Source organism: Pristiophorus japonicus, chromosome 5, assembly GCF_044704955.1.
Source record: "Pristiophorus japonicus isolate sPriJap1 chromosome 5, sPriJap1.hap1, whole genome shotgun sequence".
Taxonomy (NCBI): domain Eukaryota; kingdom Metazoa; phylum Chordata; class Chondrichthyes; family Pristiophoridae; genus Pristiophorus; species Pristiophorus japonicus.
The window spans coordinates 276,882,311-276,904,531 of NC_091981.1; the positions used below are offsets into that span (position 1 = coordinate 276,882,311).

General features: G+C 46.6%; 1 protein-coding gene across 1 annotated transcript in view; it reads left to right on the forward strand.

Moving 5' to 3' along the window:
* Positions 1 to 22,221, forward strand: part of LOC139264712 (THAP domain-containing protein 2-like) — a 37,433-nt gene that overhangs the window by 9,901 nt on the left and 5,311 nt on the right. Inside the window, exon 3 of the mRNA XM_070881656.1 lies at positions 1,911 to 3,120. Within this exon, the coding sequence (XP_070737757.1) occupies positions 1,911 to 2,306 (396 nt within the window). The 3' untranslated portion in view covers positions 2,307 to 3,120. The remainder of the gene's footprint in view (positions 1 to 1,910; positions 3,121 to 22,221) is intronic.

Here is a 22,221-nt window from a genome sequence, read left to right on the forward strand (position 1 = left end):
GTCTGGATAAACCCAGCAACTACAGGCCAGTCAGTTTAACCTCAGTAGTGGAGAAGCTTTTAGAAACGATAATCCGGGACAAAATTAACAGTCAGTTGGACAAGTGCGGATTAATTAAGGAAAACCAGCATAGATTTGTTGAAGGAAAATCGTGTTTAACTAACTTGATTGGGTTTTTGATGCGATAAGAGGGTTGATGAGGGGCAATGCGGTTGATGTGATGTACGTAGACACTTCCAAAAGGCGTTTGATGAAGTGCCACATAATAGGCTTGCCAACAAAGTTGAAGTCCATGGAATAAGAGGGACAGTGGCAACATGGATACAAAATTGGCTAAGTGACAGGAAACAGAGAGTAGTGGTGAACGGTTGTTTTTCGGACTGGAGGAAAGTACACAGGGGTGTACCCCAGGGGTCGGTACTAGGACCACAGCTTTTCTTGATATATATTAATGACTTGGATGTAGGTGCACAGGGCACTATTTCAAAATTTGCAGCTGACACAAAACTTGGAAGTATAGAGAACAGTGAGGAGGTTCGTGATATACTTCAAGAAGACATAGACAGGCTGGTGGAATGGGCGGACATGTGGCAGATGAAATTTAATGCAGAAAAATGCGGTGATACATTTTGGTATGAAGAATGAGGAGGGGGCAATATAAACTAACGGGTACAATTCTAAATGGGGTGGGGGGGGGTGGGGTGGGGGTGGGGTGGGGGGGTGGGGTGTGGGGGGGTTGGGGGTGTGGGGGGGGTGGTGGGGGGCATATGTGCACAAATTATTGAAGGTGGCAAGATAGGTTGAGAAAGCGGTTAAAAAAGCATACGGGATCCTGGGCTTCATAAATAAAGGCATAGAGTACAAAAACAAGGAATTTATTATGAACCTTTTATAAAAACACTGGTTCAGCCTCAACTGGAGTATTGAGTCCAATTCTGGGCACCGCACTTTAGGAAGGATGTGAAGGCCTTAGAGAGGGTACACAAAAGATTTACATGAATGGTTCCAGGGATGAGGGTCTTCAGTTACATGGATAGACTAGAGAAGCTGGGGTTATTCTCCTTGGAGCAGAGAAGATTGAGAGGAGATTTGATGGAGGAGTCTAGACAAAGTAGCTAGAGAGAAACTGTTTCCATTGACTGAAGGGTCGAGAACCAGACAACACCGATTTAAGGTGACTGGCAGATGAATCAAAGGCGACATAAGGAAAAACTTTTTTATGCAGCAATCTGGAATGCACTGCCTGCTAGGGTGGAGGAGGCCGATTCAGTTGTGGCTTTCAAAAGGGAATTGAATAAGTACTGAGAGAAAATAAATTTGCATGGCTACGAATAAAGGGCGGGGAGTGAGACTAGCTGAAGCGCTCTTGCAGAGAGTCGGCACAGGCTTGATGGGCCAAATGGCCTCCTTCTGTGCTGTAACCCTTATATGATTCTACCTCACTTACCTGTGCTTTTATGGTGGAAGCAGTAACGAGACAGTCCTTCATAAAATTAGGGAGCAGGCCACATTCTTCCTATGGGCCAGTAATTGGAAACACCTGGGGTAGGAAAAATGGAAGAAATAATATTTCGGGGTTGCGGGGGGGGCAGAGGTAAGAGTAATATCAAACAGAGACACTGACTCCCTACCAAACAGGGAACCTTCAATGAGGAATTGCATTTAAAAGGAATCTTGGCCTCGGCTCAACAGTTGGGGCACTAGTTATCCTCGGCATACCTTGGTGGGGAAGAGACAATCAGCTGGGGCTCCTGCTCACTATCCACTGTCTATATACAAAGTGTCTATAAATTCACGTAGGATAAGGATGGGATTGGGCTTGACTGCGATTGATCGTCCTCCGTTGAATAGCCTGCCAACATCTGTCTGTCATAACACTGAGTTTGTATTTTGTGTGTGTTTTTTAACAGAAATTAGCAGACAGGAAATCCCGTCTGGACGCTGAGGAGTTATCCAAGTCCCAGCAATCCAACACCATTAGTACTGTTCAATTTGCTAGCGTTGGCACGAATACGACTGGTATTTGGCGTGGCACCAGCGGCAACAAAGTAGTGTTCCAAGAACATAGTTACTGTTTGGCTAATCCTGTCGCAGCCAAGAGGAAGATATTCCAGTTGCAAGATGAAGTGGACTACCTCCGACAACAAATAAAGATTAGCAGGCAGAGGGAACGTCGAGTGGTCAAGAAATGGAAAGGCATCAGCACCCTTCTCGTAGAGCTGAAAGAGAAAAATCTTTTGCCCAGTGGCCAGGGAGTGGAGCTTATTCAGGCTGCCTTGAGCGATGACTCATTTAAAGACATGTGAGCTCCAAAAGCACACTGGTGTTTCACCAGTGCAGGCGGCACAGTGACCAGACAAAGCATTTTTGCTTCACTTTACTCTCCACTTCTTTTGACCCTAAAGCACGCAAATGAATATTTTTTAACAAACTTTCACCCACCAAACTCGGCCATGCCTGGGTGCTTTGGTTTATTGGTTGTTGTGGTATGCTTCAGCAATTAACATAAACTGTTCATGAGTGATGCACATTGCATTTGTAGACTTGAAATGCAACCAAGCAGTGATGCTGTTGTTACAGGGGGGGGGGCACTGGTGTTTGATTTTGGTGGCAATAGACATCTGCTCACGCAACATGGCCAGATTAAGTACTTTCTCTATCATGGCTTGTCAGAAAATATTGGTCAGTTAACTCGAGCAGTGTCATGACTGTGTGTTGTTCAGTGGCTCCAGACAAATTACCAGCCAACAATGTGCCTTGACACCAGCCTCAGCAGGACAACCCTTCTGAACCAGAGTAACGTTTTTGTTTCCCGTACCAATTGCCCTCCGCGGTTGCCAATTCGTGCGCCAGATTGGGCGGTTTTGCGCTGTGGACTTGTGCACACTATAAACTAGATTGAAACTGCATTTGATACAGGATTCTCGCAGCCAGCTGCAAGAGAGTGAAGGGGAGACGTCTATCCTACCAATTGAAGAGAATAATATCGCTAATGGGTGTTGACCAGTAAAATCGGACTCTTACGTCTTTGCGAATGTCACGAGTGTCTACAGCTGGTGTTGTTTGAGCAACGTGAGGAACCTCCAGTGGATGCAGTCGTCTTCGGTACCGACTGTGACGGTAGGTCATTGCCAGCAGATTAATTGAATTTTTTTTTATTGGAAAGAAAAATGTGGCAAATGAAAAATTATTTTGAATTTCAGGGAATCTATTAAGAATAAGTTAAGCATTTTTGCCAACCCACAGGGCGAACCAGGCTGTGTGCAATCAGGAAACTGGAAAAACAACGCCTGATAGCACAAGATAATGCAGACTTCATCTGTTGTTCGCTCTTTGTCTGTGGGACTGAAAGAGCTCACGCCTGGATGAAATATTGCCTTTCATTGAGCAACAGAGGTCACTGACAGTTCGAATGTCTCATAATAATACATCAGTGTTATGTATTTGATTTAAAAAAAAAATGCTTTGTTCTGTTTTAAGAGACCTCCAGAACCTCTGATGATGGCTCAGCTGGCTAAGGCAATGAATAGCTGAGCTGTACAGGCAAGGAAGCTTCCCTGCCTCCATCCTCGGACAGTGCGGAATTAGCCGATCTCAATCAGGGAGGGAATAGGAGTGCGAGTAATTGGTCTTATCGACTCCCAGCCCCCACTCCTCCCAGGACAGACATGGGTCCCGATCTCCCTCCTGAAAGTGTGGGATGTCGGGCGATGACCAAATTATGAATACGATACTGCCCATGATCGCATTGCCTGCTAACAATTCTAGTCTGCGGTCAGACCGGCAGAATGAGCATTTGCACAAGGCACTAGAGGGGGGAAATGGCAACCTATGGACTTGTAACCCACCAATGACCAAATGGCAGGGGGGGGGGAAAAGGAGAGAAATAAAAATCTTCTGTGGCCAAGGGTTTTTTTTTTAGATTAAGTTAAACAGAACCATGTATTAAAATGAGTTATTTGTAAAATGTCACCTATTTTTAGAATCCAAGTTCTCTCTTTTTCTTGCTCACCTGCTGAGCTGTCTTTCATCTCCACTCTTCCAAATGTAGTCAGGACCATTTAAATGACAAATTTTCAAATATAATAAAAAGCCTTTTATGTCCTCAAGATGCCCCAAAGCACTTTACAGCCAATCAAGTACTTTTTGAAGTGTAGTCACCATTGCAAGTGTGAAACACAGCAGCTAATTTGCACACAGCAAACTCCCACAAACAGCAACCAAATAATCTGTTTTAGTGATGTTGATATTGTGTACAGTTTTGGTCTCCTAATCCTGAGGAAGGACATTCTTGCTATTGAGGGAGTGCAGCGAAGGTTCATCAGACTGATTCCCGGGATGGCAGGACTGACATATGAAGAAAGACTGGATCGACTCGGCTTATATTCACTGGAGTTTAGAAGAATGAGAGGGGATCTCATAGAAGCATATAATATTCTGACAGGATTGGATAATTTAGATGCAGCAAGAATATTCCCGATGTTGGGGAAGTCCAGAACCAGGGGTCACAGTCTAAGGATAAGGGGTAAGCCATTTAGGACTGAGATGAGGAGAAACTTCTTCAATCAGAATTGTGAACCTGTGGAATTTTCTACCACAGAAAGTTGTTGAGGCCAGTTCGTTTGATATATTCAAAAGGGAGTTAGATGTGGTCCTTACGGCTAAAGGGATCAAGGAGTATGGAGAGAAAGCAGGAATGAGGTACTGAAGTTGCATGATCATATTGAGTGGTGGTGCAGGCTCGAAGGGCTGAATGGCCTACTCCTGCACCTATTTTCTATGTTTCTATGATTGAGGGATAAATATTGGCCAGGTCACCGGGGATAACTTCCCTGCTTTACTTCAAAATACTGCCATGGGATCTTTTACGTCTACCAAAAATAGAGAGACAAAAGCAGAAGACAGAAAGGAGATGAGTAAAAGTGGAGGTGGGAGAAACCCAAGGCAAAAAACAAAAAGGGCCACTGAATGAATATAAAAGGGCTGCAGGAGGGGTCAAAACTAAAAATCATGGTTTTAAAAACTAGTATTAAAACACTCTACCTAAACGAACACAGCATTCGAAATAAAGTAAATGAGTTGACGGCACAAACATTACAAATGGGTATGATTTGGTGGCCATTACAGAAACGTGGTTGCAGGGTGGCCAAGACTGGGAATTAAACATACAGGGGTATCTGACAATTCGGAAAGATAGACAAGAAGGGAAAGGAGGTGGGGTAGCTCTGTTAATAAAGGATGATATCAGGGCAGTTGTGAGAGATGATATTGGCTCTAATGAACAAAATGTTGAATCATTGTGGGTGGAGATTAGAGATAGTAAGGGGAAAAAGTCACGGGTGGGCGTAGTTTATAGGCCCCCAAATAATAACTTCACGGTGGGGCGGGCAATAATCAAGGGAATAATGGAGGCATGTGAAAAAGGAACGGCAGTAGTCATGGGGGATTTTAACCTACATATCGATTGGTCAAATCAAATCGCACTGGGTAGCCTGGAGGAGGAATTCATAGAATGCATGCTGGATTGTTTCTTGGAACAGTATGTTACAGAACCTACAAGGGAGCAAGCTATCTTAGATCTGGTCCTGTGTAATGAGACAGGAATAATAAACGATCTCCTAGTAAAAGATCCTCTCGGAATGAGTGATCACAGTATGGTTGAATTTGTAATACAGATTGAGGGTGAGGAAGTAGTGTCTCAAACGAGCGTACTATGCTTAAACAAAGGGGACTACAGTGGGATGAGGGCAGAGTTGGCTAAAGTAGACTGGAAACACAGACTAAACGGTGGCACAATTGAGGAACAGTGGAGGACTTTTAAGGAGCTCTTTCATAGTACTCAACAAAAATATATTCCAGTGAAAAAGAAGGGATAACCAGCCTTGGATAACCAAGGAAATAAAGGAGAGTATCAAATTAAAAACCAATGCGTATAAGGTGGCCAAGGTTAGTGGGAAATTAGAAGATTGGGAAAATTTTAAACGACAGCAAAGAAAGGAAAGATAGATTACGAAGGTAAACTTGCGCAAAACATAGTAAAAGCTTTTACAGATATATAAAACGGAAAAGAGTGACTAATGTAAATGTTGGCCCCTTTAGAAGATGAGAAGGGGGATTTAATAATGGGAAATGTGGAAATGGCTGAGACCTGAAACAATTATTTTGCTTCGGTCTTCACAGTGGAAGACAAAGAAACCATGCCAGAAATTGCTGGTCACAGGAATGTGGGAAGGGAGGACCTTGAGACAATCACTATCACTAGGGGGGGTAGTGCTGGACATGCTAATGGGACTCAAGGTAGACAAGTCCCCTGGTCCTGATGAAATGCATCCCAGGGTATTAAAAGAGATGGCGGAAGTTATAGCAGATGCATTCGTTATAATCTACCAAAATTCTCTCGACTCTGGGGAGATACCAGCGGATTGGAAAGCAGCTAATGTAACGCCTCTGTTTAAAAAAGGGGGCAGACAAAAAGGCCGGTAACTATAGGCCGGTTAGTTTAGTCTGTGGTGGGGAAAATGCTTGAAACTATCATTGAGGAAGAAATAGCGGGACATCTAGATAGAAATAGTGCAATCAAACAGACTCATGAAGGAGAAATCATGTTTAACTAATTTACTGGAATTCTTTGAGGTTATAACGAGCATGGTGGATAGAGGTGTACCGATGGATGTGGTGTATTTAGATTTTCAAAAGACATGCGATAAGGTGCCACACAAAAGGTTACTGCAGAAGATAAAGGTACACGGAGTCAGTGGAAATGTATTAGCATGGATAGAGAATTGGCTGGCTAGAAAGCAGAGAGTCGGGAAAAATGGGTCCTTTTCGGGTTGGAAATCGGTGGTTAGTGGTATGCCACAGGGATTGGTGCCGGGACCACAACTGTTTACAATAAACATAGATGACCTGGAAGAGGGGACAGAGTGTAGTGTAACACAATTTTCAGATGACACACAGATTAGTGGGAAAGCGGGTTGTGAAGAGGACACAGAGGCTGCAAAGAGATTTAGATAGGTTAAGCGAATGTATTCCATCTTGCAAACCTTAGCCCAATGTCGGAAAGTGTGAGGTCATCCACCTTGGGGGGGGGGGGGAACAGTAAAAGGGAATATTATTTGAATGGGGAGAAATTACAACATGCTGCGGTGCAGAGGGACCTGGGGGTCCTTGTGCATGAAACTCTTTTGAGTTAACCTGCAGAAACATAAAACATTAAAACCATGCCACCCGATCTGGGTGACACAGCAGACATTTTCAAGGCCCCTTTTTTTTTTTGGTTTTTGTTTTTTTTTTTGGGGCGCTAAAATCAAATTTTTCCAGTGCCCCCTATAAAAGGGGAGGGGGACACTAAAAGCACCGGCAATTAAAACAAATTAAACTTAAAAACGTAAAATCAAATTAAAATTTGGTTGCCGGGCGTGATGATGCACTCCAGTCCCTCCGGTGCCCACCTCTCGCGGAAGGCCGCGAGCGTACCGGTGGACACCGCGTGCTCCATCTCCAAGGACACCCTGGACCGGATGTAAGAGCGGAAGAGAGGCAGGCAGTCAGGTTGAACGACCCCCTCGACCGCCCGCTGCCTGGACCGGCTGATGGCACCCTTGGCCGTGCCCAGGAGCAGTCCTACGAGGAGGCCTTCGGACCTACCCGCTCCCCTCCGCACAGGGTTCCTTGTGCATGAATCCCAAAAAGTTAGTTTGCAGGTGCAACAGGTAATCAGGAAGGCGAATGGAATGTTGGCCTTCATTGCGAGAGGGATGGAGTACAAAAGCAGGGAGGTCCTTCTGCAACTGTACAGGTTATTGGTGAGGCCGCACCTGGAGTACTGCGTGCAGTTTTGGTCACCTTACTTAAGGAAGGAGATACTGGCTTTGGAGAGGGTACAGAGACGATTCACTAGGCTGATTCTGGAGATGAGGGGGTTACCTTATGATGATAGATTGAGTAGACTGGGTCTTTACTCGTTGGAGTTCAGAAGGATGAGGGGTGATCTAATAGAAACATTTAAAATAATGAAAGGGATAGACAAGATAGAGGCAGAGAGGTTGTTTCCACTGGTCGGAGAGACTAGAACTAGGGGGCACAGCCTCAAAATACAGGGGAGCCAATTTAAAACCGAGTTGAGAAGGAATTTCTTCTCCCAGAGTGTTGTGAATCTGTGGAATTCTCTCCCCAAGGAAGCAGTTGTGGCTAGCTCATTGAATGTATTCAAGTCACAGATAGATAGATTTTTAACCAATAAGGGAATTAACTTGCTGTTCTATAGTGTCCCAAGAACTAAGGAAAAGCAGTTTCCGTGTAAAACAGTGATGTTGCTACCTGGAAAATACCTTTTCTGTGATATTTGCATAATACAGTTGAGAAAAGCCCATGTGCTACCTGATGTCTAGTTCCCTGTGTCGGGATCAAATAGTCTTTATTGCCCCTTTTTTCACTTTTTTATCACTTCCCAATTCTCCAGCGTTCTGCTCTCATCTCGATTGTAATTTTTTTCCTGCTCAAATCAGTAACCAGAGGACACCGACTTAAAATAAAAGAACCAGAGGCGAGATGAGATTTTTTTTTTTAATGCAGTGAGTTATAATCTGGAATGAACTGCCTGAAAGGGTGGTGGAAGCAGATTGAATAATGGGCCTGAAATTCGGGTCGGTGGCTTCCTTCGGACGAACGCTTCCGACCCGAGAGTTTTTTTAACGAAATTACCTGGCGGCCCCGGAGGCACCTGCGATCGCGGTGGGAGGCCTTCTCTCCCTGCACTTCGGCGTGTGCACCCCCATCCTCGCGGTTCGCACAAAGAAGGTGGAGTTACGTGTGACTGGCCAACCAATCACGGTACAGTATTCTCATTGATAGCAATGAGAACTCCGTATCTGAGTTCTTATTGCTAGCAATCGGAAAAGAAAACAAAACACGTTAAACACAACATACAAAAAAAAACCCTCACCATAATTAAAATTAAATGTTTTAGGGGAAAAAATTTCGGATTAGAAAAAATATATATTTTAATAGGGTTTAAAATAAACTTAGCTTAGTGGATCGGGTTATTAACATAAAAATAAAATTGAAATACACATTTTTATGTTTTAAAACTCTTAGCCTACCTTTACCAGCGTATCAGCCTGCTTTTACCAAGCGCAAGAGTTTTAAGGACATTCACTGGGCAAGAGTTGGGCAAATAGCCCAATCTCGCCGGCGCAAATGTCCTGGATGTGGAGGATCTGTCAAGCCAACGCTTCATGGATCAGAAAGGCCAGTTTTTGGCGTATGTGCATTGCTTAGTGGATCGGGTTTTTAACATAAAGGCCGCGAGAGGCAGCGGGAGTTCGTGGTCGCTGAGGCGTGAGTCCGGGGATCAGCAGAGGCCGATAAAAGGCCGCGAGAGGCGTGCCGGTGCAGCTACAGGGAGGAGGCAAAAAAGAAGTAGAAAGAAACAGAAAGGTGACGTCACAGCCAAGGGGGTAAGTGATTGGCTGGTGATTGGTGAGTAGCTTTTCTTTTTTCTTTTCGATATCAATGAGTAACTTTTAACATTGTTGTTGCCAATTTAAGTGTGTCGAAGGGTTAAGTCATGGCAGGAGAGCTCGGTCGGGTGTTATGCTCCTCCTGTACCATGTGGGAACTCGGGGACACTTCCGGTTTCCCTGACGACTACGTGTGCGGGAAGTGTATCTGCCTCCAGCTCCTGACGGACCGCGTTGTGGAATTGGAGCTGAGGGTGGATTCACTCTGGAGCATCCACGATGCTGAGAATGACGTGAGTAGCACGTGTAGCGAGTTGGTCTTACCGCAGGAGAAGGGTCCACAGCCAGATAGGGAATGGAAGACTAGCAGGAAGAGTAGTGCAAAGAAGGTAGTGCAGGGGTCCCCTGTGGTCATCCCCCTGCAAAACCGCTTTGAGTGCTGTTGGGGGGGATGACTCATCAGGGGAGGGCAGCAGCAGCCAAGTTCATGGCACCGTGGCTGGCTCTGTTGCACAGGAGGGCAGGAAAAAGAGTGGGAGAGCGATAGTGACAGGGGATTCAATTGTGAGGGGAATAGATAGGTGTTTCTGCAGCCGTGACCGAGACTCCAGGATGGTATGTTGCCTCCCTGGTGCAAGGGTCAAGGATGTCTCGGAGCGGGTGCAGGACATTCTAAAAAGGGAGGGAGAACAGCCAATTGTCGTGATGCACATTGGTACCAACGACATAGGTAAAAAAAGGGATGAGGTCCTACGAAACGAATTTAAGGAGCTAGGAGCTAAATTAAAAAGTAGTACCTCAAAAGTAGTAATCTCAGGATTGCTATCAGTGCCACGTGCTAGTCAGAGTAGGAATCGCAGGATAGCGCAGATGAATACGTGGCTTGAGCAGTGGTGCAGCAGGGAGGGATTCAAATTCCTGGGGCATTGGAACCGGTTCTGGGGGAGGTGGGACCAGTACAAACCGGACGGTCTGCACCTGGGCAGGACTGGAACCAATGTACTCGGGGGAGTGTTTGCTAGTGCTGTTGGGGAGGAGTTAAACTAATATGGCAGGGGGATGGGAACCAATGCAGGGAGACAGAGGGGAAACAAAAAGGCGGCAAAAGCAAAAGACAGAAAGGAGATGAGGAAAAGTGGAGGGCAGAGAAACCCAAGGCAAAGAAAAAAAAGGGCCACTGTACAGCAAAATTCTAAAAGGACAAAGGGTGTTAAAAAAACAAGCCTGAAGGCTTTGTGTCTTAATGCAAGGAGTATCCGCAATAAGGTGGATGAATTAACTGTGCAAATAGATGTTAACAAATATGATGTGATTGGGATTACGGAGACGTGACTCCAGGATGATCAGGGCTGGGAACTCAACATCCAGGGGTATTCAACATTCAGGAAGGATAGAATAAAAGGAAAAGGAGGTGGGGTAGCATTGCTGGTTAAAGAGGAGATTAATGCAATAGTTAGGAAAGACATTAGCTTGGATGATGTGGAATCTATATGGGTAGAGCTGCAGAACACCAAAGGGCAAAAAACGTTAGTGGGAGTTGTGTACAGACCTCCAAACAGTAGTAATGATGTTGGGGAGGGCATCAAACAGGAAATTAGGGGTGCATGCAATAAAGGTGCAGCAGTTATAATGGGTGACTTTAATATGCACATAGATTGGGCTAGCCAAACTGGAAGCAATATGGTGGAGGAGGATTTCCTGGAGTGCATAAGGGATGGTTTTCTAGACCAATATGTCGAGGAACCAACTAGGGGGGAGGCCATCTTAGACTGGGTCATGTGCAATGAGAGAGGATTAATTAGCAATCTCATTGTGCGAGGCCCCTTGGGGAAGAGTGACCATAATATGGTGGAATTCTGCATTAGGATGGAGAATGAAACAGTTAATTCAGAGACCATGGTCCAGAACTTAAAGAAGGGTAACTTTGAAGGTATGAGGCGTGAATTGGCTAGGATAGATTGGCGAATGATACTTAAGGGGTTGACTGTGGATGGGCAATGGCAGACATTTAGAGACCGCATGGATGAACTATAATAATTGTACATTTCTGTCTGGCGTAAAAATAAAAAAAGGAAGGTGGCTCAACCGTGGCTATCAAGGGAAATCAGGGATAGTATTAAAGCCAAGGTAGTGGCATACAAATTGGCCAGAAATAGCAGTGAACCCAGGGACTGGGAGAAATTTAGAACTCGGCAGAGGAGGACAAAGGGTTTGATTAGGGCAGGGAAAATGGAGTACGAGAAGAAGCTTGCAGGGAACATTAAGGCGGATTGCAAAAGTTTCTATAGATATGTAAAGGGAAAAAGGTTAGTAAAGACAAAAGTAGGTCCCCTGCAGTCAGAATCAGGGGAAGTCATAACGGGGAACAAAGAAATGGCAGACCAATTGAACAAGTACTTTGGTTCGGTATTCACTAAGGAGGACACAAACAACCTTCCGGATATAAAAGGGGTCAGAGGGTCTAGTAAGGAGGAGGAACTGAGGGAAATCCTTATTAGTCGGGAAATTGTGTTGGGGAAATTGATGGGATTGAAGGCCGATAAATCCCCAGGGTCTGATGGACTGCATCCCAGAGTACTTAAGGAGGTGGCCTTGGAAATAGTGGATGCATTGACAGTCATTTTCCAACATTCTATAGACTCTGGATCAGTTCCTATCGAGTGGAGGGTAGCCAATGTAACCCCACTTTTTAAAAAAGGAGGGAGAGAGAAAACAGGGAATTATAGACCGGTCAGCCTGACCTCAGTAGTGGGTAAAATGATGAAATCAATTATTAAGGATGTCATAGCAGCGCATTTGGAAAGAGGTGACATGATAGGTCCAAGTCAGCATGGATTTGTGAAAGGGAAATCATGCTTGACGAATCTTCTGGAATTTTTTGAGGATGCTTCCAGTAAAGTGGACAAGGGAGAACCAGTTGATGTGGTATATTTGGACTTTCAGAAGGCTTTCGACAAGGTCCCACACAAGAGATTAATGTGCAAAGTTAAAGCACATGGGATTGGGGATAGTGTGCTGACGTGAATTGAGAACTGGTTGTCAGACAGGAAGCAAAGAGTAAGAATGGCAGGCAGTGAGTAGTGGGGTACCGCAAGGTTCTGTGCTGGGGCCCCAGCTGTTTACATTGTACATTAATGATTTTGACGAGGAGATTAAATGTAGTATCTCCAAATTTGCGGATGACACTAAGTTGGGTGGCAGTGTGAGCTGCGAGGAGGATGCTATGAGGCTGCAGAATGACTTGGATAGGTTAGGTGAGTGGGCAAATGCATGGCAGATGAAGTATAATGTGGATAAATGTGAGGTTATCCACTTTGGTGGTAAAAACAGAGCGACAGACTATTATCTGAATGGTGATGGATTAGGAAAAGGGGAGGTGCAACGAGACCTGGGTGTCATGGTACATCAGTCATTGAAGGTTGGCATGCAGGTACAGCAGGCGGTTAAGAAAGCAAATGGCATGTTGGCCTTCATAGCGAGGGGATTTGAGTACAGGGGCAGGGAGGTGTTGCTACAGTTGTACAGGGTCTTGGTGAGGCCACACCTGGAGTATTGTGTACAGTTTTGGTCTCCTAACTTGAGGAAGGACATTCTTGCTATTGAGGGAGTGCAGCGAAGATTCACCAGACTGATTCCCGGGATGGTGGGACTGACCTATCAAGAAAGACTGGATCAACTAGGCTTGTATTCTCTGGAGTTCAGAAGAATGAGAGGGGTCCTCATAGAAACGTTTAAAATTCTGACGGCTTTAGACAGGTTACATGCAGGAAGAATGTTCCCAATGTTGGGGAAGTCCAGAACCAGGGGTCTAAGGGTAAGGGGTAAGCCATTTAGGACCAAGATGAGGAGAAACTTCTTCACCCAGAGAGTGGTGAACCTGTGGAATTCTTTACCACAGAAAGTAGTTGAGGCCAATTCACTAAATATATTCAAAAGGGAGTTAGATGAAGTCCTTACTACTAGGGGGATCAAGGGGTATGGCGAGAAAGCAGGAAGGGGATACTGAAGTTGCATGTTCAGCCATGAACTCATTGAATGGCGGTGCAGGCTAGAAGGGCTGAATGGCCTACTCCTGCACCTATTTTCTATGTCTCTATGTGCAGCGAAGATCAGCTTTTGCAGGGTCTCGCCGGGTCTATACGTATTCCGTACGGACCTGCCGATGCCGGAATTGTAGCCCCAATAACTTTCAAAGGGGAATTGGATAAATACTTGAAAAGGACAGGTTGCATGACACAACAACAACAACAACTTGTATTTATATAGCGCCTTTAACATAGTAAAATGTCCCAGGATTATTATAAGACAAAACATTTGACACCGAGCCATATAAGGAGAAATTGGGGCAGATGACCAAAAGCTTGGTCAGAGAGGTAGGTTTTAAGAAGCGTCTTAAAGGAGAACAGAGAGGTAGAGAGACGCACTAATTGAATAGCTCTTTGGGCCAAATGCCCTCCTTCTGTGCTGCCTCATTGTTTGACTCTAAATCTACCTGCCTTTTCTTTGTTTCCATTAACTGCTGTATACTTGCAGGGGAAAAGAAAGTCCTGGAAAACTACTGTTTGTTAATAGCACTCTTATTCCCCGCCACACCCTGGGCCTTTTTTTTTCCAAGAGCGACTGAATGGTCTTGCTACAAATTTCTTCAACATCTTTCACTAAGCGTTGGTGTCATAGCTGACCTCTCCCTCCCTGTTGGGTTGTGCCGGTGACATCAATTATGGGAGTGTCCTGGAATGGCTATGTTTTAAACATAACTTCAAATACGCCAATTCAAAGCTGGCCGATCCTGGAAAACCGCACTGCAGACAGATTTCTGTCTATAAGTATGGTTTCCTGAGGGATCCAGAGCAGCTCTTGGGGCACTTTGCAGTCACATTGCATTTGTTTGCAATTGACTTGAGCAACCTGTCCTTCTCCACCACTTCTCTTCTGCAGCCCACTTAAATGGTTCCAGCAGAGCTAGCAGCATACCAGTTGCTGTGCTTCCACAGTCACTTTTGCCATTTCATCATTGGACCAGTCCACCTCCTGTTCATCATCTCCATGCTGCCGCTCTGTGATGTTACCCGTAAGCATGGGTATTCCATATGCATGCTGACAACACCCAGCTTAATCTCCACTGGCACTGTCGGCTTCATAACTGGCACTATGTGACTCAACTGCTCATCTGAAGTTATGTCATGGATGAGACAAACTTTGTACAGCATTGGGAAGACCAAAACTCAGGTTGAACCTGACGGTGCACAATCCCTGTCCACCCTGAGCCAAACTTCAGACCCCATTTCCTAACCTTCCCCAAAGCCTCTTGTTTCCATGTCTGTAACATTGCCCATCTCCATCTCTTTTGCCCCTGCCACAACCGAAACACTCACCCCCAGCTTCATGTCCGAATTTGTCCAACATTATCCACACTAAACTGTTGCGATCCACCTTACGTAAACTCCAACTCCTCCAAAACTCCACCGCCCGCAACCTATTCCACACCAAGTCCTATTCATTGATCACCCCAGTCGTCGCTGCTCGCCCTTTCCCAAAGCATTGATTTTCAAAATTATTTCTTCCATACCTGCCTCTAAATTTTCTCTTGCTTAGTATCCTTTCCCCTACCGCACCCCCATTCCCCCTCCACTTTTTTGTGTGAAATACCTTTTGGTCATCTTGTTATGTTAGCAACTTGTATTTATATAGCACCTTTAACGTAGTGCTTCACAGGAGTGTTATAAGATGAACATTTGATACCAAGCCACATAGAGAGATTAGGGCAGATGACCGAAAGCTTGGTCAAAGAGGTAGGTTTTAAGGAATGTCTTAAAGGAGGAAAGAGAGGCGGAGAGATTTAGGACGGAATTTCCAGAGCTCTGGGCCTAGGCAGCTGAAGGCACGGCTGCAGATGGTGGAGTGATTTATAATCATGGATGCTCAAAGGGCATAATTTTGAAATTGAGGCGTTGCTTAACTGGGAGCCAATGTAGGTCAGCGAGCACAAGGGTGATGGGTGAGTGGGACATAGTGCGAGTTAGGCCACGGTCAGCCGTGTTTTGGATGACCTCAAGTTTACATAGGGTAGAATGTGGGAGGCCAGCCAGGAGTGTGTTGGAGTAGTCTAGTCTAGATGTAACAAAGGCATGAGCAGCAGATGAGCTGAGGCAGGGGGTGGAGACTGGCAATGTTACGGAGGTGGAAATAGGCAGTCTTCGTTATGCCACGAACATGTGGTCGGGAGCTAATTTCAGGGTCAAATATGACACCAAGGTTGCGAACAGTCTGGTTCAGCCTCGGATGCTAAGGAGAGGGATGGAGTCAGTGGTTAGGGATCAGTTTGTGGAGGGGGCTCAATATTTAATTGGAGAAAGTTTCTGCTCATCCAGTACTGAATGTCTGACAGGCAGTCTGACAGTTACGAGACTGTGCAGGGGTCGAGAGAAGTGCTGGTGAGGTAGAGCTGGTCAGCGTACGTATGGAAATTGACGCTGTGTTTTCGGATGATGTCGCCAAGGGACAGCATGTAGATGAGAAATAGGAGGGAACTAAGTATAAATCTTTGGGGGATACCAGAGGTAATGATGCAGGAGTGGGAAGAGAAGCCATTGCAAGTGATTTTCTGACTATGATTAGACACGAATGGAACTAGGTGAGTGCAGTCCCACCCAGCTGGACGATGGTTGGGAGGTGTTGGAAGAGGATGGAGTGGTCAACTGTGTCAAAGGCTGCAGACAGGTCGAGAAGGTGACAAAGCATGTCGTTTGTGACTTTGAGAGCCTTTTTGGTACTGTGGCAGGGATGGAAACCGGATTGGGAGGGGGGGGGATTCAAACATGGAGTTCCGGGAAAGATAGGCACAGATTTGGGAGGCCACAACGCGTTCAAGGACTTGAGAGGAAAGCGAGGTTGGAGATGGGGCGGTAGTTTGCAAGGACAGAGGTGTCAAGTGTTTTTTTTGAGGAGGGGTGATGATGCCTGATTTGAGGAGAGATGGACAGTACCTGAGGAGACTGTAAACGCTGTCAGCTAACATGGGAACCACAAAAGGAAGTTGGGTGGTCAGCAGTTTAGTGGGAATTGGGTCAAGGGAGCAGGACGTGGGACTCATTGACAAGATGAGCATGGAGAGGTAAAGAAGGGAGATCGGAGAGAAACTGGAGAAAGATGAGAGTTCAGGGCTAAGGCAGAGGGGAAATCTTAGAGGAAGTTTGGTCCGGTGAGCTAGGGGAAGGAAGGGAAGTGGCAGAGGCAGCTGATTGATTCGTCTCAATCTTGGAGACCACGAAGTTCATGAACTCCTCACACTTGCTGGAGTTGTGTGTGGAGGAGACTGGGGAGAGGGGTTTAAGAAGACAGTTGGCAGTAGAGAATAGAAGCCGGGATGATCCTGGAATAGTGAGCAATTTTGGCAGATGAGAGCAGAACCCGATAATGCTTTGTGATTCAACCAGATCTGATGGTGAATGGCTAAGCCAGTTGTCCGCCATATCCGTTCAAGCCTGTGTCCCTTGATCTCGAGGGAGCGAAGATGAGGACCATACCAGGGTGAATGGCCAGAGTGAGAGAGAGTCATTGTTTTAATCTGGACTAGTGCATCAAAGGTGGAGGTGAGCGTGTGGTTGAGCAGATTGCTAGTTGCAGAAAAGTTGTGGTGCATGGAGGATCAAAATCTGGACAGTCGGGATTTCATAAGTTCAGTTGGGAGAGTTTTTTTCCAGGGACGGACACAGAAGGAGGTAGGGTTGGGGGAGGGAGATGTGGGTAGAGAGCAATGCAAGGAAGTGGTCAGAGATGGCCTTTTCTGCGATTGACACGGTGGGAGTGGGCCAGGCCACGAGTGATGGCAAGATCAAGTGGTTGGCCGTGAATATGGGTTGGGGAGTTTACATGGAGGGAGCGATTAATGGAGGATAGGAGGGTAGTGAACTCGGAGGAGAGAGAGCATGGTGAATTGAGATGGAGGTTGAAATCACTGAGGATGAAATGTTTCTCAGTGCAGAGCCTGAGGGAGGAAAGCAGTGAAGATATCTCGGTGATAATATTTTTATCGTACTTGGTGGGTGGTAGAAAACGAGAATTTTAATGAGAGGAGTGGAACAAGGTGAAATACTCAAAGGGGGAGAAAGTGCCAGAGGAATAGGGGGACAGACCAAGGTTTGATTTGGTGATGAGAGCTGTCATGTATCTCTCACTACTGTACACAACTGTATCTTACCATGCTATACATGACTGTTACTAGATATGATCTAGTAACCATCAGCATACCTTACCACCAGGGGTGCACTTGCAGGAGACACTGGATACCTGTCCCAGACAGGTATATAAGGACAGGTCTTGGGCAAGTGAGGCATTCGAGAGCTGTGAAATAAAGGTGCAGGTCCTGAGTGATCTTGACTTCACTATGTGCCTTGTGTGAATCTGTACTGAGGGGACAGGACTTTACAGTGGCGACGAGTTACGGGATTACAGAATCCACAGAATGGCGAACAACGGCTCAGATGTAAATTACAATGCTGGAGACAATTGGAAGGACTTCATAGAAAGGCTTCAGCAAAGCTTTGTAACCAAAGACTGGTTAGGCGATGACAAGGCAGACAAGAGAAGAGCCCATCTCTTGACCAGCTGTGGCTCTCAAACATACACTTTAATGAAGGACTTGCTGGCACCCGAGAAACCAGCAAGCAAGTCGTTTGAAGAGTTGAGCACACTGGTAAGAGACCACCTGAAGCCAGCGAGCAGCCTACACATGACCAGACACAGGTTCTACAACTACAGACGCTGTGTGGGCCAGAGCATACCCGACTTCGTGGCGGAACTTCGGAGGTTGGCTAGCTTATGCGAGTTCTCCGATGAACTAAGGAGAGAAGTACTGAGAGACTTTTTTATTGAAGGAATAGGCCACACAGGCATATTCCGATAGCTCATAGAAACCAAGAACTTGACCTTAGAGGCAGCAGCACTGGTTGCACAGACATTCTTGGCAGGAGAAGAAGAAACGAGGTTGATCTACACTGGGGGTATGACAACTAACGAATCATCGGAACAAGGGGTTCACAGCGTGGAACAAGCTGCTACCCCCACACACAGACAAAGGCAGGAGAGCAGGCCCTCAACAGCAGGCAGTAGCGCCAGAAGCCATCAAGGGCCACATGAACGGCCATTCACATCTCATCAACCCACAATGCGAGCAATCAACTACAAACCGAGAGAAGCTCAAGAGAGATCAGCCAGACGCAGCTCATTCTTTGGAAACAATGGAAGCGGTCTGTGCTGGAGATGTGGGGGAAGGCACTCATCAAGGGGGTGTCGATTTCAGCATGCTGTTTGCAGAAACTGCGACTATACAGGGCATCTGGCCCGCATGTGCAGAAAAACGGTAGCTCGGCTGGTATACGAATCGGAAGGGTCTGAAAGCGGACCAGAAGACGGTGGGGACAGTACCCGGGACACCGATGTACAGCGGGTCAACACAATCAATGGCCACTGCTCCTACAACAAGACGCCTCCAATAATGATGAGGGTCCAACTCAGCGGGATACCCGTCAACATGGAGCTGGATACGGGAGCGAGTCAATCTCTCGTGAGTGCCCAACAATTTGAACAGCTATGGCAGCACAAAAGAGACAGACCAAAACTCACAAGGGTCGACACCAAACTAAGGACCTATACCAAAGAAATCGTCCCAGTCCTTGGCAGCACCATGCTCTCCGTCACACACAAAAGGATAGTGAACCGACTTCCCCTGTGGATTGTCCCCGGAGATCTCCCAGCACTGCTGGGGAGAAGCTGGCTGGCAAAACTAAACTGGAAATGGAATGATGTTCATGCCATGTCGTCAGAGGAACAGACCTCCTGCTCAACAGTTCTCAGTCGATTTGAACATCTCTTTCAGCCAGGTGTAGGCACCTTCAAAGGGGCTAAAGTCAAAATCTACATCACACAGGATGCTAGACCGGTCCATCACAAGGCTAGAGCTGTACCCTATGTGATGAGGGAGAAGATTGAACATGAACTAGATAGGCTTCTGCGGGAAGGCATTATATCACCCATGGAATTTAGCGACTGGGCAAGTCCCATCATCCCAGTCATGAAGCCTGATGGATCTGTACTAATCTGTGGGGACTACAAATCTACCATAAACAGAGTCTCCCTACAGGACCAATACCCGCTGCTCAGAGCGGAGGACTTATTTGCCACATTGGCTGGAGGTAAACTTTTCTCAACTAGATCTAACATCTGCGTAGATGACGCAAGAATTGACCGACGAGTCCAAGCTACTCACTACCATCAACACACATCGAGGCCTTTTCATGTACAATCGATGCCCATTCGGCATCAAGTCGGCAGCTGCCATATTCCAGCGCAACATGGAGAGTCTGCTCAAGTCCATCCCGGGGACAGTTGTATTTCAAGACGACATACTTATCACGGGCAGGGACACTGACTCCCATCTCCGCAATTTGGAGGAAGTACTAAAGCGGTTGGATCGGGTAGGCCTAAGAGTTAAGAAATCCAAGTGCCTGTTTCTCGCACCCGAGGTTGAATTTTTGGGCAGAAGGATTGCCGCTGATGGAATCCGCCCAACAGAATCCAAAACAGAAGCAATTCGCCTGGCACCCAGGCCTCGTAATGTCTCAGAACTGCGCGCCTTTCTCTGGCTACTCAATTACTTTGGGAACTTTATGCAGAATTTAAGCACGTTGCTGGAGTCTCTCCACGTGCTACTCAGAAAGGGGTGCGATTGGTTTTGGGGGGACGCCCAGGAACTCGCCTTCAATAAGGCACGCAACCTTCTGTGTTCCAACAGTGTTTTGACTTTCTTTGATCGAGGTAAAAAGCTAGTTCTTACATGTGATGCGTCAGCGTATGGGGTCGGGTGCATTTTACAACATGTCAATAGTGCGGGTAAATTACAACCCATAGCTTATGCCTCCAGGTCACTTTCGCGGGCGGAGCGCGGGTACGGAATGGTGGAGAAAGAGGCGCTCACATGCGTGTGCGATATCAAAAAGATGCACCAATACCTTTTTCGGGACCAAGTTCGCGTTCAAAACCGACCACAAGCTCCTCACATCCCTCCTATCCGAGAGCAAGGCAATAAACGGCAACGCCTTGGTGCGCATTAAACGGTGGCCACTCATGCTGGCGTCTTACGACTACACCATAAGGCACAGACCAGGCACAGACAATTGTGCCGCCGCTCTTAGCAGGCTACCCCTGGCGACCATGGAAGGATCTGACGAACAGGACTGAGGCAGTCATGGCAATTAATGCCTTTGAGTCCACAGGTTCGCCCATGACGGCTCGCCAAATCAGAGCCTGGACGGCTAGCGACCCCATGTTATCCTTAGTAAAAAGATGTGTCCTAACCAGTGACTGGGCAGAGGCTCGCAATGCCTGCCCTGAGGAGATCAAACTCTTTCACAGGCGCATGCATGAGCTATCACTCCAAGCAGACTGCCTGCTGTGGGGCAGCCGAGTAGTCATGCCTCTGCGAGGCAGAGAGGCATTTGTTCGGGAGCTCCACCGCGAGCACCCGGGGATCGTTCTCATGAAGGCCATAGCCAGATCCCACGTCTGGTGGCCTGGCATTGTCGCGGACTTGGAGCTCTGCATCCGATGGTGCACCATTTGTGCCCAACTAAGTAATGCCCCCAGGGAGGCTCCCCTGAGCCCCAGTCCCACTAAACCGTGGTGGCGGGTGCACGTAGACTATGCGGGCCAATTCATGGGCAAAATGTTCCTCGTAGTTGTAGATGCATTTTCAAAGTGGATCGAATGCACCATTTTAAACTCAAGCACCACCTCCAACATTGTGGAGACCCTCGCAACTATGTTTGCAACACACGGAATCCCTGACATATTGGTCAGTGATAATGGCCCGTGCTTCATCAGTGCAGAATTCCAAGATTTCATAATTGACCACGGCATAAATCACGTTAAGACAGCACCGTTCAAGCTGGCCTCCAACGGCCAGGCAGAGCGAGCAGTGCAAATCATTAAACAAGGCATGCTTAAAATCCAAGGTACAACGCTGCAGGGTCGCCTGTCGCGACTGCTGCTGGCATACAGATCTCGTCTGCATTCATTGACTAGGGTTCCCCCCGCGCAACTGTTGATGAAAAGGACTTTAAAGACAAGGCTCTCATTAATCCTCCCAGACATGCATGAAATCGTTGAGGCAAAGCACCGTAAGCTAACAGAGTACCATGGCCGACATTCGAAGGGGAGGTGGAATGAGATAGGGGATAAAATGTTTGTACTAAACTATGGCAGGGGTCCCAAATGGCTTGCAGGGACAGTAACGGGCAAGGAAGGAAACAGGCGATTGGTAGTACTAATGGACAATGGCCAAACCTGCCGGAGGCATGTAGACCAGTCAAAAGCAAATTTACCAACAACATTGCTGAACCAGAAGCAGACTACAATGTGGAATTCACACCACACCAGCTGGACAGACCGAGGGAACAACCTGAGGAAAAGGCAATCCCAACAGACAGCCCAGGCGAGACACCAGCAACCACACCCAAAGAAAAACAGGCACCAAGGCAAACAACTGAACCACAACTAAGACGCTCCACCCGAGAGCGTAGACCACCTGAGAGACTGAACCTATAAAGACAATAGGACCTTGGGGGAGGGTGATGTCATGTATCTCGCACTACTGTACACAATTGTATCTTACCATGCTATACATGACTAACTAGATATGACCTGTAACCACCAGCATACCTTGCCACCAGGGGTGCACTTGCAGGAGACACTGGATACCTGT